The sequence below is a fragment of the Hylaeus anthracinus genome, unplaced genomic scaffold (genome assembly GCF_026225885.1).
Source record: "Hylaeus anthracinus isolate JK02 unplaced genomic scaffold, UHH_iyHylAnth1.0_haploid 11997, whole genome shotgun sequence".
Taxonomy (NCBI): Eukaryota; Metazoa; Arthropoda; class Insecta; order Hymenoptera; family Colletidae; genus Hylaeus; species Hylaeus anthracinus.
This window is the reverse complement of record NW_026534344.1, coordinates 7,522,964-7,543,332: the sequence shown is the minus strand read 5'-3', so window position 1 is coordinate 7,543,332 and position 20,369 is coordinate 7,522,964. Positions and strand designations below refer to the sequence as shown.

General features: G+C 37.7%; 1 protein-coding gene across 3 annotated transcripts in view; it reads left to right on the top strand.

Moving 5' to 3' along the window:
- LOC128889672 (1-phosphatidylinositol 4,5-bisphosphate phosphodiesterase epsilon-1-like) overlaps positions 1 to 15,282 on the top strand; it is a 115,982-nt gene extending 100,700 nt beyond the window's left edge. For 2 of the 3 annotated variants that reach the window (XM_054147506.1, XM_054147507.1), the window contains exons 10-21: positions 390 to 617; positions 3,681 to 4,138; positions 5,414 to 5,702; positions 6,000 to 6,208; positions 7,130 to 7,425; positions 8,539 to 8,765; positions 9,383 to 9,610; positions 10,311 to 10,535; positions 10,795 to 11,098; positions 11,587 to 11,941; positions 12,110 to 12,433; positions 12,752 to 15,282. In XM_054147506.1, coding sequence (XP_054003481.1) covers positions 390 to 617; positions 3,681 to 4,138; positions 5,414 to 5,702; positions 6,000 to 6,208; positions 7,130 to 7,425; positions 8,539 to 8,765; positions 9,383 to 9,610; positions 10,311 to 10,535; positions 10,795 to 11,098; positions 11,587 to 11,941; positions 12,110 to 12,433; positions 12,752 to 14,255 — 4,647 coding nt within the window. In that variant the 3' untranslated portion in view covers positions 14,256 to 15,282. The remainder of the gene's footprint in view (positions 1 to 389; positions 618 to 3,680; positions 4,139 to 5,413; positions 5,703 to 5,999; positions 6,209 to 7,129; positions 7,426 to 8,538; positions 8,766 to 9,382; positions 9,611 to 10,310; positions 10,536 to 10,794; positions 11,099 to 11,586; positions 11,942 to 12,109; positions 12,434 to 12,751) is intronic. The other variant, XM_054147508.1, reaches the window with a different exon arrangement.
- Positions 15,283 to 20,369: the final 5,087 nt, after the last annotated feature.

The window sequence follows — 20,369 nt, the reverse complement described above, 5'->3', positions numbered from 1 at the left end:
GTATTATATACTATATATTGTAAATTACATATATTATTTACTTTACTTAAATAATAAATACAAAATTATTCAAGAGTATTTGTTCCCAATTATTCATTCAGATAAATGATAAATTTATAAAATCACCTCAAAAAATATCTCATGAACAGATATCTTTTAAAGAAACATGTAGAAGCCATAGCAGAATTTTTAAGCAATTATTATCTTTTATTCAACCACCGGCTGTTCTTTCAACCCTCTATTCTACGTATAAAATTCGCGGAAATCGCTGAACTCCATTTCATCCGTGAAAGTTTTCCTTCGCAGATTGTGCAAGCCCGTGTAAAATTCATGTACCGTATTGTCGAGATATCTCTAAATATTCATGAAATTATTGTATTTCCGTTTAGCATCGACATGCTCGAGGCAGAGATGCCACAACTGGTTCGCTCCATCGCACGCTGAGCATCCATACGACCGCGATCGAGCAAACCTACATGGCTGAAGAATGCGACGAAAACGACTACCACCTTGATCTCGATTCCTACAAGCCGGTGCAGCCAATCGCAATCGACCATGGGGTTGCGTTATTTCCTGTTGCTGCTCCTCACTCCGGAATGGATCTGCATCTTCTCCAGGTGAAAATTCAGATTATGTCATACTTGGACGAAACACTTCCCCGATACCATTTAATCCTTGATACGATATTTCTTCTTTTTGCTTCATCGTTTTAACTGAAATCTTTTCTAATTAGATTTGCATATTCTTCATTTCTTCAGTGTTCGTATATTATATCGTAATTACATCATAATTTACGTAATTAAGAAATTTTAGATTTATAAACCTTCTTATCGACAAGGATCACGTAGCATTTATCCTGCAAAGATATACTGCGTATTGTATGCATTTATCGCGAAAAATATTCTAGAAGGCATACCAAAAATATAGATAATACATGTTAAACATAATTTTCATTTAATAAAATAATATCGTTACTTTGCTTTGGATAAGTGCACATATCTTTTGGTGAAATTTTTAGTATGTATTTATTATATTAGTTTGTATCATAAATGCATCAAATTCGCAGTAATCCGAAATCAACATTTTAGATAGCACTCCATTACATTCCTTTACTACGTTTCTAGTAAATGAAATTCTTTCGTGCTTGAGGTACGAGCAATTCCTGTCCTATTTATTACTTTTGAAAGGGTCGATATATTATGCTTTCATAACATTCGTATACATCGTGTAGCATGAATCAAAACAGAAATTTAGTTGGCTGCAACAAGTTGTTAAGTATCATTCAGCGAAGTCCATTCGATTCAGACTAAATGGAATTTATTACAACGAAAAGTATCGTATATGAGCTAGTTATTTATTCGCATCGCGTGATGTTTGTACGCAAGCAGCTACTATACGGACCTTGAAGAGGAACGAGCATAAAGACGCGACCTTACCCTCGCATGATTTCGAAATATTAATATCCCAGCGTCCAGCTATTTTCCTAGTCGCTGGACATGTCGTAGCACTCGGATAAAAGGCACCGTCAGTTCTCTTGAGCCTCAAAAGGATTTCAAAGAGGCAAAGCCTGGCCCTGCTGCCTCGTGTATATCGCATAGAAATTCGCGAAGAAGAGAGACAGAAGATGGTCCGTGTGTAAGAAAGGAAGGCAGCCAGAAATGAAAAGGATTAAAAGTGGAAAACGACGAGGTGGGAAGTTAGAAAGGCAAAACCGGGTCATCCTCGCGAAGAAACTGTCTTCTTTGTTAATTGGCCATAATATCGGGGAATCTATAACAAATTCGACAACCTCGGGACAGGAATCAAACAAGGATCAGTTTCTCAACCTGTCAAAATGTAAATATTTCAACAAATCAAAACCACAATATGATAAATCATTAATGTGTAACTATGATAATATCAACACAAGAAATCAATACTACATATTATAGTCAGTTCATGTGTGATTATGGTAACATGTCAACTTGTGACTATGCCACTATGTCAATACGTTTCAACACGTATACTATATCAACATGATAATATATCATGATAAAACAACCTCTCTAAGATGTGCAGTTTAATGAACACCATTCACGAAACGTATGAGATACCTTAAACCAAATTAAATTAATTTACCTAATGAGTCTAATGACTGATTTAACACGCGCTAAATCGAAAATCCGTTGAATTGGGGTCCGTTAAATCGAGATAGCCCTCGCCTTCCGGCAAAGATAAATAATTTCACTTAAACACGCGCATCCCTCGCGTGCTTCTGTTAATGTCCACACAAACTGCACTCAGAGCCGACCGCATAAAAGCTGTTCTAAGTGCATTAGAAATTCCATCAGCGTTATAAACACACGCGCGATGCACGCTGCTATTGCCCGCGTGCTACACGTCATAGGACGATTTGGTGCACCGCAACCGAACCAGATACCACAGAAGCTATCTTTAATGGACCATAGATTACCATCGACCGAATCGTGTGGCCAGGTTTTTTTAGACGATTCCTTCTTTTTCCTTCACTTGCTGCGCCGAGATTAAACCTTAACTCATCTTCCATTCTGCAACTTAATCATGAAGTATCAAATCTCGTGCTTTCGAATAGTGTCGCACTAAAAGAATCAATATTGTCGTTGAATACGTAATATTGAGACGCCAAATTACACTAAAGATGAATGTTCAAGTAACTTTAAGATGTGAATATTCAACTTTGAATGTATTAAATTCATAATTCAAGAAAGTTACAAAAATGTGTAAATCCATATAGTCTATAAATTCTTAATATTAAATAACAGGCAAATAATTGTTTATATTATTCGTAATTCAAAATTTAAATCCATCTACGAATTTCGCCCATCTCTGGGTCAATATGATTTCTCGTTTCGTATTACTGAGAATTTTAAGCCTGTCCATTTACATATATGTATCACGAATTATACTTGGTTATGAAACTAATCAAATGATTACTCATTAATATGCATACGCATCAATTTGCAAATATTGTGTAGAGGTATCAGTCAGTTATCGAAATACGGCACTGGCATCGATTAGGTTGTACTCGACATTTCTGGTAGTGTTGATGCAATTAAATAAATTAAAATGTAATGCTGAATAAAATTAGTACTACCGAAATACTATCTTCTATCAAAGTCAACGCATATTTATGTCTTTTTAATTAAAGAAGGGAGGAACAACTCAATTTTTCAATAAAATTCCTTCTCTGTTACAATAGTTGTTCAATAAAATTCCAGTAAAAGTTATCGTGAATAATCGAGCGATTTTAAGAAGAAGTGTGCAGTACACGGGTCAAATTGACAGACTTTAGTGCTAAAAGGCATAATCCTAAAGCACTTCTTAGAAAACCATTTACTTATGAAAATTATTCACAGTCAGTCTCGTAAATATTCATACCCTCTTCGTCTATTAAAGAATTTGTCTGAATTAAACGATAGATTTTGATGTTTTCAAATAAATGTTTCATTATAAATATGTACATGGATAAACGTCACACATAAACGTCATATATATAATGAACAATTTATTTGAGAACATCTTGTCATTTAATTTAGACAAATTCCTTCAATAAACACAGAGAGTACAAATATTTATAGGACTGACTATATGTGTACATTAAATTCACTCCGTCCATTTAAACAGCTGTTGCTAATGAAAACAAAAATTTGTTTGCTCATCAGATGCTGCACCATGGAACAACCTTGGTGCATTGGGACTCCGAAAGCGGTACTACGAGGACGGCCTTGGTATTCGCGCGAGTAGATCGTGCTTGTGGTACCTTCGTTTGGGAAAAGCCACCTTGGAGTCCCCTGAAGACTGCTCAGATCGGCGGCGCAGCCTCCACGGATTTCTCGCTAACTGCCAATCCAGAGGACGTGGTACCAGCCGGTTTATCAACGAGATATGGGACTCAACAGTTGGAGTGCGCTTCCGTGACCCTGGAAGAAGGAGTTTTGGACCTAAGCCTGGTCAAGGAAGTGATGATCGGCTGCTGTGATCGCGACAGAGAAACCGATCTCAGAAGCATCTGCAAGAGGTACGGTCTACCTGGATCCGACTCGTGCATCGGCCTCATGTACGGCTCAAGCTTGCCGGACAATCGACTGATCTTTATCCTTTGCCCTCCTGCCCTTAGCAAGTGAGTATATCGACAATTCAAGCATTGCATGAGGGGAGATTTGCTGGTGAATATTTAATCTTTAACCACTATCACTGGATCGTGTTTTTGTCGAGAGAAGGAAGTTTCTGTTTGAAGAGAAGCAATTAAAGATAGTATCTTCTTCTGGCTCAATTTTAGACAGAGGGGTATCTGAATTAATACTCAATCTAGGTATTCCTGTGCCTCTATTTTAGGGAAAGGAATACCTAGAGCGATGGACATGAACTCTGATCATTTGTTTTTACACAGCACAACTCTCTTTTGTGAAGTTACATACGACCAAGTGGGCATTAATAGTGGTTAATAGTAGTTAAAGGTTAAGGTTCTCATGAACATGCTAAGACGTTTGTATAGTCGTCAAACCATTGTCAGTGTCAATTGAAAGCTGCTAATCGGACAAATGAAGTATGACTATTCAGTCAAGTACATAAAAAATCCACACGGCTCTGGAACTGCGTAACTCTCACCTAAATTAACTTTTAATGAATGACCTTGTTAATAAGGTACATTGGTACTACTACCATACTGTAATATATACCATCCTGGGTTAATTTTTTATGTAGAAGCCTCTAACCTTGATAAAGCTGATTACTCCTACTTAATTAATTATTTGAATATTTAGTGAGATCATGCTTTGTATACGGCTTAACTCATAACTTAGTAATTAACGCAGCGATTCGTACACGTGTGCATATCATGCGTTAGTTGTCGACGCTTTTGTTGCAAAGCAAATGATAAATCTCTCATGTAATCTTCATGGAGGTTCTCTAAACACTTACTTGAATTAATTGAATCTGATAAATTAACTTACTTTACATGTATGCTGAGCAAACTCAGCTCGAAATGTAAATGTGTAATTATCCAGTGCTGGTCTACGAATGTTCGTGAATTCGAATAACTTCTACGCGTGTGGTCTGTTGCAGAGGCAATGGAAATGATTATTATCTAAGAATGTTTCAGTGGTAATATGCTTTTTCATTTGTCCAATTAAATTACAGTTAGTTTACTGGCTGTTAAATGTACAAAAATACCAAACAATTTATATTGTCGCCATAAATAACAGCTATACAAATTAATTATTAACGTTAGCTTCTGTGATAGTATTAGATATTATCTTGGAAATTGAAGGAAATTGCACTAGAGAAATAATTCTTTGAAATTAAATAAATTAGAAGATTGTTCAACAAAATGACTTGGAAACTTGGAAACCAGGGTTACTGGACGTAAAATAATGATTGCTATTGTCGATTGCAGAATTTGGTACATGGGTCTCTGTTGGATATTGCGAGGCCTGAAACGACAACAACAATTAACGGACCGTAGGTCACGGTGGTTGAAAGAAAAATACCTTCAGCTTTATTTCGAAGAAGCTTGCCTTGAGCCAATGACTGCGGACGCTATAAGAGCATTCGGCGGTCGCGATTGGTCGATGACTGAAAACATTGGGACACTTTCGCCAACGAGTAGCACCCTTCGTAAACGAACCATTAACGTTAAGGGGAAAAAAACGAAATCCATTGGCAATATTCATGCATTAACAAAGGTTCGTAACAATTTTAAAATACACTTTAGATGTCACTTTTCCAGCAAACCATACTTTCGCACGAGCCTTCTTTCTTGGAACAAATTCTTGCATTTTTAACCGACTTCGAAAAGGAGGAGTTTACTCAATTCGACATGTATATATATATATTTTTTTAATAAATAATTATCTTATTTCATGAGAACAATCACTTCGTTACTTTAAAAATATGAATTTTGGAGTGTTGTATTTTCTTGAAATAAAGTTGACACGTGTGCTTGCACCCGAGTCTGACAATGTCGTGGTTGTTCGAAACAGGATTTGAGCCTAAAACAGTACGACTCTTCATCCTCGGATGGAGCCTTGTCAGCGGCCCCTCTTCGGCAGATTACGGGCAGCAGAGAATCCTTGACGAAAATCATACCGGCATCTCCACGGTCTAGCAGAGATCGAGTTCCCCCTCGCAGCCCCCCCGCTACTGCTGAACGAATTCTTAGCTCCAACTTGCCTTACTCCAGCTTTCAGAGGTAGGGATTTCAATAATTTACCATCTCATATACGCGACAAGTGGATGCGAAACATATTATAGAACATTTTTTGTTGGATCTCCAAACATTCGCGATAATTACGCAACGCTATCGATTAAGTGCATTACTGTTTCTTTGAATCGCAACTGTAGAAAGTGAAAATGAAAAATATTTTGCCTTTATTTTAGTACTCTAATTTATGGAATGATTGCAATTCCAAGGTAATAATCTCATTATTCTGTATATGCGAATTACTATATTATAATCACGATCCACAGTTTTGTCTATTGCCAAATATTTCAAGCAATGCCTCGAGAAATGTTTGCCTATACGCTACTCACTTTACCATCGGTTCATAAGCATAGCTCTCTAAGTTACTTGCAACAGTTACACCTTAAAATAATAGCAAATAAATGATTACCAGAAGATTTTAAATACTTCGATAAGTACAACTGTATAATGAAGATTCTCGTAATCTTGAAACTTCTCGACTCTAAAGTAGTCAGAAAAATTTCTTTAATTTCAGTATCGCAATTTTAATAAATGACTAACTTGAAGATCAACTTTAAAAGAAGTAAATGCACAATTAGATCTATGCAAATATAGCTTACGTACAATTACTGCATTATCACATTTCTGATGCTAGCTGATCTTCAAAATTAAACTCGTATAAATTTATGTTCAGATTTATTTCCACGTCACCAAGACAAAGAATCTTATTCTACACTTTCTATTTGCTTTTTTTTCATGTTTCGCTGGCTGGTTGCACTGCGATTTATCAAACACGTTTCGTATCTCTTGATTTATTGTCACGACGCTTTGCTGTGATATTTACCGAGCAGTTCCTCCCAACGTACACCGTGACGCAACCTGAATGTAATCATTGTCTTTTTTTCCTTTTCTCCAATTATATTCGCACAGCCTACTATGCGTCACCAGAGAGAAGGACAAAAACGGATCCGGAGTGTCGAGCGGAATGGAAGCACCGTGGCAAGTGAAGTCACGCACAACTTCTATAATGTACGAAACTCAGTTAAACTTCGTTGAGTTCGTCGCACTGTTCCGTTCGTTCAGCCTGAGAGCCCGAAAGGATCTACGGGATCTATTCAGCCAACTAGCGATCACTTGCCGCAGCCAGAGCGACGGTTCCTTGAGAGACTTCAATATACGTCCGCCGGTGTTGAGGCAAACCAGCGATGCGACACCTCAAAGAATCGGTTGGTTTTCTTGGCATTCCTCCGCGGTATAAAACTTTACGAATCTCGGGCGAGCACAGTAGAAGCTCTATTACGTGGATTAATTAGGGGACGAAACTGTTTAGTCGAGGGAATTGTCAAGTAATTGGACAACAAGTGGTCAGAACTCAATTTTACTTAGTACTTGAGACAAAATGAGGTAGAGTGAACGCAATTCGTTTATAAATGACTTTGTGCATGGAATGGAAAACGAAAAAGAAACACTATTGCACAATCCCACCTTTTAATGAAATTCAAGAAATTAATTCTCGAAGTTTTTATGGATCTCTTACTTTGTTTCTGCGTTGGGAGAACCACTGAAATACAAAAACATTCAAATCGATATCTTCCCCTAAAGTTTCTTAACTTGAAGAGGCGTCTATAAATAATTTTTAATATCGCGTTTCCGTTTTTCTTCTTTCTAATCTAATATTTCATATTTGCATTTATGTGCTTAGTTCACGTGAAACAAGGTGCTCTAGCTTCACAACCAGTAGTATTTACACGTTCTCCCTGTTGAAAACGATCACTCGACATAGAAACAAGTGTTTACATGTTGCCTTCAAACGCGGACCGAATAACAGCCCAGGTTTCTGTCATATTGTAGTCGACAGCGCTCGATAAACTTCAATCCGCGCTCGATGGCCATGTTGCACATACCGTTTCATTACAATCAACCCTTTGCAGGGATGTCAAGTATATGTTTTTCAGCTAAATATCGAGCAGCATAGACATTCTATTGTATACAAAAATTCCTTTTTCATAGTGTTCGCAATCACGTTTTCCGTTCGAGCTTATCTCATTGATTTCTATGCTTGAATCATTCCACAGATTAAACATTCACGATTTAAATATAACAGCTAAATCATTTTCTTTTTAATTGTTTTATAAGGTGTTGTGGCAAATTAATTTTGTTTTGTATTAAATAAAGGGTGAAAACTGTCTTTGTATGTACCAGTTACCTAATAATGTTAATTGGAGTTATTAGTCAACGAGGGGGATGATATTATAATTTATATAAATATGTTGTGAATATTATCAAATCGCAATATAATACATCTTGACATTACAATGAAATAATAAAAAAAATTAAAGGTCTCCTAACGAGAAACAACTCCATCGACTGTCACGAGTACAAAACCAGTAGCAACCTTCAGAAAAAACAAGTTTTCGACGCAGTCGCTGCCGCTAGCATCGTTAATAATTGTTCCGGCGTAGACACTTCTAAATCGCAAGTGATCACTCTGACGACGTTCACAAAATTTTTGGAGTCACGACAACAGGAGAAATTAACCGACGATGAGATTAAGACACTCGTTAAGGTACGGTTCATTTTATATCTGCATTTACTTTTCTTAAAATTGAAGTAAATTTTTAATGCAAAATTTAATTCTCTGACTGACAATGAGTAGGGCATGACGAACGTGTCTGACCATTACTGGTTACTACTACTTGCGCTTGGAGTCCGCTGCTACTAGCGGCGCCAATAGAAGTAGCGAGTAATGATCAGACATGCTAGTTTCAAACAAACCATTTTCACAAGGAAAGGAATAAAAACAATATGTTGCGATGGTCTATAGCCTATTAATTTAGCCTTTACTTTTTAAGTTATTTTAAACATTCTACTCTTATCCTATGATTGTATTCAATTTTAAGTATCTATCCATGGAAAAATTAATCCTATTCATAAACAAATATTTATTTATATAAACAATGAAATTATTTACTTATACATATTTATTATCTGTTGAAGTGTTTTGGTTTCCCTGATGCATATTAGTTATGAAAATCTCTAACAGATTAAAAATTGTATACCGATAATTCCCAGTGTATTTAATGGTATTTGTCGTTATAACGGGGTTACGCCATTGTATTACAATACGCATATGAAGATATGCCGGATATCACAATCACCCAGGACGATTTGCTCTGATTCTAGCGACACGAACCGGACCCAGCACTACGTACACAATGGTGTTTGTCTTTCGAGGGCTTTGCGAGGTACATGATGGACAAGGACAATTATGCTTTCCCAAACGAGTATGCGACGCCGTCCGAGACTGAAATGCAACAGCCATTGTCCCAATATTACATCGCCAGCTCGCACAACACCTATTTAACTGGGCATCAACTGAAGGGGGAATCTTCAGTTCAGCTTTACTCCCAAGTAAATAGAATTTTTTTTCGTGTAATACGTTATATCATGTGGTTCAACATTTAGTCATAAATGAGGAGCTTTAGTATTTTTACGTATTTTTCTTAATACTTTTCAGTAATTGAAATGAATAATCAAGATATTAAAAATATACAGATCAAAGATCTTAGGTAATACCTTGATAAAAACAATGTTAAAGGTGGTTTATTTAAATATTAAAGTTAGTAGTATTTAACAATGTTTTAAGAGTGTCTAGTTCGTATATCTAGTATATCTAATTCGTGTATTTATTTGCGATTTTATGATTTGTAAAGTGAATAAAAATATTCATATTGAAATTTGAATGGTATTTGTCAAATGTGGGTGATGCTCGTTAAAATTGTGGATCGACAGTAAACATGGATGTCAAATAACCGAGAATAATTAGCAATGGCGAAAAGTCAATTAATAATACATAATAATTCGTCACCGTGTAAATCCAATACTTTTCATTGCAAATGTTCACTCCAACTGCGATCAATACATTTAATACATTACCTGTAATCTGACAAATCTCTGTCATAATAATATTTTCGAAAATACGATTAGAATTTACACGAAAACTTTGTCCGAAATCAGAAATCAGAAGTTTTTACGAAAATCTGATATTTTTGCGATACCACCATTATCCGCTATATAGAGTACTTCACATGACAAAAAGTTTGCTTTGTAGGTACTGCAAACAGGATGTAGATGCGTAGAACTCGATTGTTGGGATGGCGATGACGGGTCTCCTGTCATCTATCATGGGCACACCTTCACTACCAAGATACCGTTCCGTTCAGTCGTAGAAGCGATTGATAGAAGTGCTTTTGTAAGCTCCCCTTACCCCGTGATTCTCTCCATTGAGAATCATTGTTCGCAGACTCAACAAGCTCGAATGGCTCAAATCTTCCAAGTACGTCGTTAATTATTATGTTTTTAAATATTTCATAGGAAACATTTCCTTACAGAAATCATTTTCACATTAGTTTACTTTTCATGTCAAAATGTATTAATTTTTGTATTAAATTGATGGAAATTTTTGGGAATATCACAAACTTTTATTGCTACAGTATTTTTTATATATCAAAATAGTTATCATTAAAATTGAAATAATTACTTCAATTGATTCAGAAAATGGGCATTTGGATAAACTTGTATCGATGTTGTTTCAGTCGGTTTTCGGAGAGAAATTAGTCACAAAATTCCTGTTTGAGACCGATTTCGGCGACGATCCTCAGCTGCCATCGCCATCTCAGTTGCGCTATAAAATACTAATCAAAAACAAGAAACTAGTGATGGATCCCACCGGCCCCCTAGCGCACCCTCCCTTGAGTCACCGCGGAAAAATGCTGATGTCCGATCGTGCATCGTCTATGAAACAGATGCGCACCGATGTGAGCACTGCATCGGTCGTTGAATATTTCAGCGAGGACGATGACGACGAGGAAGACGACGACGAGGACGATAATATCGATGGTAATTCTTACGTTTCTTTCATTACTACTTTGCATCTCGATTCATGTATTTTACAATCGAATATAATAGTCATTCAATTGTTTGACATTCTTTCTGAACAGTTAATTTCTGTTGTAAAATAGAAAATGCTTGGAAAACATTGACAGTTGATTTATAATGCAAATATTTGAATTTTATGTCTGATTTGTAATTTGTAATTACTAAGACAGTATGATGTAAGGGATAAAAAACACATTCAGATATAGTAATATTAAAAGTGATACTATACTCAAAAAGGAGAGACTAAACTGTTGATACTATTCTATACATAAAATCTTGTATATTTGCCAGTAAAGTTTCGAGAAAATCCAACTTTCAATACATATCGTGTATGTCGTATTAGAACTTGGTCAAACGAACCCTGCAAATGGATTCGAAACTATCGAATAAACAAAGTTATGCAATTACTTAATTGACGACGGAGTTAACGCAAAACTTTTACCTTCCAGATAACTCGATTTCCAGTTACGAGAGGTACTTGGGCGGAATGCAGGTGCCGCACGGTCGATTAAAGTCGGATTCTGCGGTCGATGACAAGTCGCAGAAGCAAAGCAGCCAAATTGCCAAGGAACTATCGGACCTGGTGATATACTTGCAGGCCATTAAATTCCGTGGATTAAACACGACGCCGGGGAACGCTGCGACTGGAAAAGCGCGCCATCAGCCGCACATAGGACCCGTCCAGAGGCATAGTATCGCAGGAATTGGAACCAACACCATAGCTGGTGCTTCGGGATCACCGCAGTCATTATCGACATCAGCTTCGCTAGCCAGCGGTGGCAGCAACATTGACAATCTCTTCAGGTTTGTTCTTTATGCGATAATATACTGTATAAGTAAAACATTTACAGACTTGGCGCACACGAATATTCACACAGTGAAATATTTTTAATCTATTGCTTCAGTCTGTATATTCATGTACAAACGTTGCATAAGACACGAAGCGAATAAAATTTCGTTGAAATATTTCAGGTCCAATCGCGGAGTACCTGCCTGCTTCCAGTGCTCCTCGTTAAATGAAAGTACAGCCAAGAAAATCTGTAGGAAACAGCCGTTGGGCGTTGTTGCTCACGCCGAGACCCAGTTAATTCGAACCTATCCAGCTGGAATGCGTATCGACTCCACGAACTTCAATCCAGTAATCTTCTGGGCCTTTGGCATTCAAATGGTGGCGCTAAATTACCAAACCGACGATGCTGGATTGAACCTAAACGCTGCCATGTTCGAGCAAAATGGACAGTGCGGATATGTCAGGAAACCTTCGGTGATGTGGGACAAGGGCCACATGATGTACAGGTACATACGACGACACCTTTACATTTAAATAAAAACAGTTTCCTACTATAATGTCATTACACGTAGCCTGTGAATTGTTTATTATTATTTGAGCTAATTCGTACAGTGTAATATCGTCTTAAAATATTAAACGATGTTAATTATATGTACATTAATTAGGTCAGATAAATGTAAAAAAAGTAAATGTAGAAATATTTGATGCCCGATACGATTGTTCTTCATCTCGTGCCACCGTTATATTCTATAATATATTCCATATTTCTAAATTAAAGATACACGTGCAAACATATTCTACAAGAACGTGCTCTTAATTTCTAGACGCTTCAATCCATGGGACAAGGAGTTCGACGGGCTGCACTCGGCGCATTTAACTCTGTCGATAGTCTCTGGCCAGTACGTTTCCCCAACGAATTTCGTCGCCAGTACCTACGTTGAGGTCGAGCTGGTCGGCATACCGATCGACTGTGCCAAGCATAAAACAAAAGTAATACAGAACAACGCCCTGAATCCGATCTGGAACGAAAAATTCTGCTTCCAAGTGATGTTCAAAGACCTCGTATTTCTGCGCTTCGGTATCGTCGAGGCGAGCTCCCACCATTTGATCGCTCAAAGAGTCATCCCTCTGAAATGCCTGAGGCCTGGCTACAGGCACGTTCGTTTACGTTCTTGCAAAAACAAACCGTTAGCTCTGTCAACCCTCTTCATTTACTCTCGTTTGGAAGAGGAAAGCCTCGACTACAACACTTGCTGTCGCGACCGCAAGGAGTCATCGAAACGTCCGTTATCAGGCAAAGAGCCAGAAAAACTGACCACCGTGGATCCCGGATTGGGCGGGGTAACATTGAAGAGGAGAATGTTTTTCTTAATGGTTTACCACGTGATACCGGACGAGCCGTACACTATTTTAAAAGTCACCCAAGAGAGCACGACACAAGAGGTGATGCTACAAGCTCTTCAGAAGGCTGGGATATCCGCGGACCGCGTCGACGAGTACATCCTCGTCGAGGAAGTGTCCCGAGGCTGGGAAAAGAGAGACAGAGAGGAACTGCCGACCCAACGCGTGCTGGATCCAACGGAACATCCTCTGCAAGCGCAGGCTCTGTGGAAGGGCCAGGGACGTTTCCTGCTGAAAAGAGTGGGCGACGATCCCAGCAGCAGAGCCTGGCTGGCGTCCATCAGAAGCACCGCGGGTCACTCGAAGCTCGATTCCGATAGGGACACGTCCACCCACATATGGGACGAAGCCGACACCTTCCTAGTTTGCATTTACAACGTCTCACCCGATATACCTTACGCGATTCTTCGAGTTCCCGTCAGCAGCTCCGCCCAGGACGTCCTAGCGCAGGCTTTGGTGAAAGCTAGAAGAATGGAGGACCCGATGAAGTTCGCTCTGGTCGAGGAGCTCGAGTGGGGCGGCACCGGGGCCGTCGGAAGCGGCAATCGTCAGCTGAGAGTCCTGCGCGACGACGAAAACGTCTACAGCACCCAAGCCTTCTGGAAAACCCTTGGGAGATTCATTTTACGCGAACGAGAACAGGCGATACCCAGGCGACACCTGCTGCCAGCCACCTTGGACAGACTCAGTAAGGGTTTTTCTGTTGGGAGATCGGTTTCCTTGCCAGGTTCCAGCAAGGAAAAGGTGCCTGTTTCAGAAGCGCTATCTGATCCGACTTCCAGAGGCCTCAGGCATCGCCTGCTAATGTCTGGCCGCAGGAGGGAGGTCCACTCCGATGGCGAAGACACCCGCGAGTCCGACATACTGAACGCGGCCCTTCACTTGAAGAAAGTGTCGCTTAGAAAGCTAAGGGTTTGGAGGTCATAGTGGCAGTCACGGGCGACGTCGATATCATCGATCTTCGCCGCTCGGAGAAACGAATCGTAAGTTAACGAGACCAGATCATTGCATTTGAGACGTAGAAAAATGTAACGAGGCCGACTGTTTGGCTCGAGGGATCTCGAGGATCATTCGCGTCCACTCTAGAGAGCTTCGTTGGCCATCATTTGGAACACCGACGCGCAACCGATGGAAATAAATTTAACGTAAAAATAACGGAAGCCTAATTATATGCGACACCACTTCGATACGCACGATCCGAGTCTTCGCATCATCGCTTGGAAACAAACCATTATTAGTAAATAGTACGATTGGTTGATACAGAGTTTGATTGGACGTAATGTCGTATAATAGATATTCGAAATTGGACAGCCTCCGAGGTGAAACGAAACGAACCCAAATTATGTTCAACTGATCTTATCGATAGCGTTTGAAGTGAAAAATTATATGATTATTTTATGTGCTGTTATCTACGTAGCTTCAAATCGTTCAATTCCAATGACTAAATTAATAGTTGTGTACATATCCGCAGGTAGTCTTGGATGTTTCGCTGAAAGCGAATTTTATAATAGTATCTTTCGCCAGTCTCGATTTTCACGATCGCCACACTTTTCTAGTCATTATTGATACTGTAACAACGTACAAATGGTAATCTTCAAGAGAACGAGTTCCTCAATGAGCACACGGAGCCACTGAATTCGACACTTCCCAAAGGACTTTCTCGAAATGATACGCAGAGATATTTTTCATCGCGAAGGTTTAGTTCGATCGATCGGTTCGTTTGGTTGGTAGATTAACACAAACCCTGTTTTCCATATTTTTGTATACACGTGTACATATTTTTAATCTAAACTATATATTTTAATACATGTATATATTTGTATTTAACGGATACATTGTATTCAAAGAATCTGTGCGCAATACCACAGGAGGGGCTTCGCTAAATTCATCAGCGATCGAAAGAGTTTCACGGCACAGATTAAGAAAAAAAGAAAAAGAAAAAGAAAAAACAAAACTAGTCAATTCATTTTTAATTTGAATACGAAGCCAAACATCAAACTCCAATATCGATGTAACTTACACCGGGACCTGATTCTTTTTTATAAGCATTTACTTAACCCTCGAGTTATTAACGCTTGCACTTTGTGTACCTGACTTATCCGTAGAAGTCCTTCTTTATTCGCGAACAACGTTCGAGTAGTATCATTCTGAACGATTATTTTAAAATACGAAAAAGATGAGAATTGAAGAAGAAAAGTTCCCGAATTTCGAAATCAGAGATAGAAGGTATCTTTTCACGCGTTGACTATCATTTTTGGCCCGTTTCCGTTTCCGTTGCTTGTAATTGACGAAAGACTTCACTCGACGACAATAACAATTATCTTTTCTATAAGATGTACAACGCTGGTAGCTAATTTTCAATCTACTAGCAAATTTTTCACACCTCGTGAAATTTTGATTCTTTTCTTACGTTTCTTTTTTTTTACAAAGTCTTCTTCGCGTAATAGGCGCAATAAAGATTAACACTTTGGCTTTACTTTGCAAAAAAAATGTTATAAGTTTTTCATTAATTACATTTTTCAATGAAATTTTAAAACTGAAACTATCCAAGATGAAATAAAACAATAAATTGTAAACGTGTAAAATTATTCTGAATCCAGAAATATCAATTATGGCATTCACGAACAATTTATAAAGTATTTTTTTTTATTTTTAAGCATGTATGTGAAAATCCGAATGATGCATGATCCAGAAGCTAAAGTGTTAACGATATTATCTTTATGCAAATCTACTTTTCCCGCGGTACAATTTATTCTCAGTTTAGTTGGACCGATGATTTATTGCGACGTGTCCGTTTGATCGAGTTCGCGTTATGGTTAAACATTGATTATCGATTGGTGTTATCGACGCCTCCGTTCTCGCGTAAAATGAAAGGTAGAAATAGTAACGACACCAAGTGAAACAAAGCGAGAAGCGACCGAATGGTCTACCATTTTTAAATGACAAATGAAGACGTCTAGTCAAGCTCTATCATCGATGTATGCTTAGAGGTACGCTCCCAAGTACGGTGTATTTAAATTATTTTATAGATGCGATGCTTATAGATGTGACTCGTCCGCAAATTAAACGACTGCATTTTAACTAAGAGGTTCATCGTAGGACAAAATTCTTGAATTCGCGATGGAGTAAGTTAACGTTTCTTGCTACCGCGAGTCTTTGGTAAAACCAAGTATAAAGAACAGTATTATTTGCATATATATGTACATATATATACACATTCTCGACGATTGCGTGAATTACGTTCGGCGCAACTATTGTACTATTAGGGTGAACCGAAAGTTTTTTCCGATTTTTTTCTTTCTTCTATGTTCAAATTAGGCGAAAGCAGTTTTATTTAATCTTCTAATCTTTTTAATTTGATCAAATCAGAGATACACAATAGTTCAGTCATACTTATCTAATACCTTATCTGAAACCTATAAATTGGTGTATATATAACACAAAACGTATATATATCCAGTTTAAACATTTGTTAACATAAAACGCAGAGAGAAGAGAAAAAAATTGGACAAAACTTTTAGTTTACCCTAATGTTTAGTTCACACGGACTATTTAAAGTACGGGAAACGAAGGAGTCGACTTGGTCGTCCTCTCATTAAATGTCATGTCGAAGAGAATTCCAACTTCTCATTGTCTCTACTGCGGATTAGAGTGAAACAACAATTGGCTGTCTTGAAGCTGAGAAAGAAGGAGTTCTTATTCCTAGAACTTTCTCACCTAGCCAAGTGAGTGGGTGAATTTTATTTATAAGCGTGCGATGTCGTATAACTTGACTATAGCACCTAATGTAAAATTCGTTTAATTCTTGCTTTACGTTACTATTATCTTCATAACACGCTGGCATCTCCATTAAGAATGCCAATAGTCAAGACCCATTGACCCTCTGAGGGCCTAGCCAAGTCGATTCTTTCGGTTGCAGGACCTTAACGATTCCCGTGTAACGATGGCGTCGGTGATTAGGAACCCACGCGAAACCGTAGCTCCCTGGCTAATAGCCATCAGCACAATCGATGCCGGTTAAACTTGCCTATGAAACGGCAAACGACATACACTTGTACGTTTGGAGATTAAATTTATTACAGATTTGTTAAGAGAATGCAGTGCGGCCAATATTTGTACATATTACATTATCCTTTCCGTTATTATATCCAATCAAGCATACGATCGGATGACAAATCTCAACGCGCGTAGATTCTTGCTACTCGTGAAGGAAGAACGTCACGTTTGTGGCACCAGTTTGACTAAAAATTACTCGTGACATAGAATCACAAGTAAAGAGCTATGTAGAATACTAAGACACGTTTTCCAATTTTTAATTCTAGTCATAATCGGTTATTTTATGTCGCTTTAAGTATTTACACCTTGTACAAATTTAATATTTGTTTGATTTAATATTTAATTGAATATTTTTTGACATGTTATTTATTGCATTCCTTAAGTTTTAGGTCTAAAAAGTTTTTCTATGGCTTCGTCATTCATTTTCATGTGGAATAAGTATAAGAGAAAGAAAAAAGATAAACAATATTTTATAACGCAAACTGGTACGTCTACAAGCTGATGAAATAACGAATACAATGTTGCATGAAGTATAAAAGTTAAAATATATGATGTTTATTACATAAAGGAATGGTATACAATTTTTTTGAAATTCTTTCGATACTTTTCGATATTAAGCCAGGAATATCCAAATATAAGTTGTGAAGATCTAATGGTAGCCTAACGGATCTAACCAAAATCTATTCACAAGGAATATGCATACAGTAAAATGAAATTCTAGTCATTTTACTGCGAATGTAAAGAGTACCATGACAGCCATAGTGTCACCATTACGAAATCTAAATAGCGTATTCTGCGTTTAGAAACATACAAATCACGAATGAATCGACACTTTTCAGTCGAATGAAATTGCGATGTACTCCGTGTAAGAGCATAACTACGTGAAAATGGAGTCAAATTGGTAACTCAAGCGTCGCGTGCTCGCTTCGTAGTAATATTTATTATATATTGTTGATACTGAAGAGGAGAAAGGTTAGATCGGTGTTACTTTTACAATCGTTGCCCATACCCCTGGACTGTTAAACGAGGATACTTGTAGATTGTAAATACGAGACCAAGGAGCGTCGGGTCGTTCTTTCACTTGTAAACATCTCATTTCGATCGCTCGAAGGACAGCACACCACTCGGTTTCGGTACTTCCATCGAAACCTTCCGCCTAATTTTCACGATACTATTCTATATGTACGTATAGGTGCAAGTATTAACGTAAAGAGTAACATGAAATCTATTTACCGCGGGCCAGAGACGCCACGAACACGTTGTTTAACGTATTTCATATTCTAGTATACACTCTACGGTATTTTATAGTCTCAACAAACCTTACCTGACAGTTCTGCATTAATTTTACGCAGTCCTACGTCGGACGGAGCTCATTTTAATTCTGGAAGCGGCGAAAATTCATTTGGAGAACGTTTGTATATTGCAAGGAGAAAGAAAGACCTTTCTAGAAAGCGTATTATATCACATAAAATAGAACCTTGGTTATTCCAAGTCTTTATTAATCTAATACTTTTGTAAACATTTCGATCTTGGGCGATCCACGCACAATAAGGATTTAGCATTTGAAGATTTGGAAATAGTATACAATTTATAACTTCATCAGCTCTCACTATTGCAAATTGACAAATACTATAAAAGAAATAAGTGGTCGCGGGATGAAATCTTGCAATGAGACATTTTTTCTCTGCCGTTTCTAGAATTAACCCCTCGCGGCCCGACGTTGAGTGAGGCTCGACAAAAATGCACTGAAATCATAAAATCTGGACCACGAAGGGTTAAATGGCGCTGTGCGGCGTAGAATAGCTTCTTCGATGATCTTCGTGGCACCGCTGAGCACCCTGATATATTTTTGGACGCCACTTCCTTCGCGTATCTTCTCCCCGTGTTTTCAAACTACGTAATAACGTATCCTAAAACAGGCCACGAAGTTAAAATATAGAACCCGAGAAGAATAAACCGTTGAACAGTTAAATTTGTCCAAATCGGACTAGCTCGAAAGTGATATTCGATAATTGACAATTACCAAATATGAAATTAATAGCAAACACAAAAACAGTGTCTGTCGATTGACTGATATTTTAAAATGTAATTAACTTGACGTTTCGTTTAAGTTTCTAGTGTAAAACTATACTGATTTCTTTATACGTTCGGACAGTATTGATCGTGTTTGTCGAATTCCGAAACAAGTGGCTAGTTATGCAGCTGTTGAAATATTTATATACGAAAATACCTTTACGTTAGTCTCATAAAATGAGTAATTCTCAAACTGTTCTACAATTACATCCATAATTGATCTCACAGAACCTATCTAGATTTGCAACAAATTGTTACAAATTGCTGCAATAGTACTATTTCTTTACAGTTTCTTGAACATATATTATATAAATACTTAAATAACAAACATGTACACTGTTAACGAGTATTTATACGTCACTTATTTGACTATTCGCTTTGTTACTTCACGTTATCGTTACATTTATTTCAATACTTGAATTTTTTACGATGATACGACACGATAAGTAACGTCTTATAGTAAGTAACGTAGCGTATAACAGAATCATGGAACATTGTGTATATAGATCAAACAATGGCTACTAATGACGATAATTAATTCTTACGATTAATTCCAATGCTCCTTGTGTCTCGGACAAAACCCCCGCATCGAGAATATCATCGACTACAACGGACGTCTTTCGAAACTTAGAAAGCAGCTACAAATACTGCAGTAGTTCTCGAATCAAGCTGCTATTTGTTGTTAAACTTTTCAGAAGCATTGGCGTCGCTACGTAGTTATGGGAAGAAAACAAAAATTAAAAAAAGAACGTAAACTCGACGGTGCCAACTATGAATTCCGATGATCAACGAATTCGTTTGAAATTGAATGATTTTAAATAAAACTCGCTTTCCTTTATATTCAGAATTAGCATAGTTTATGTTGCAAAGGCAAGAATTCTTTCGGATTTCTTTTCAAAAATTCCCGTTGAA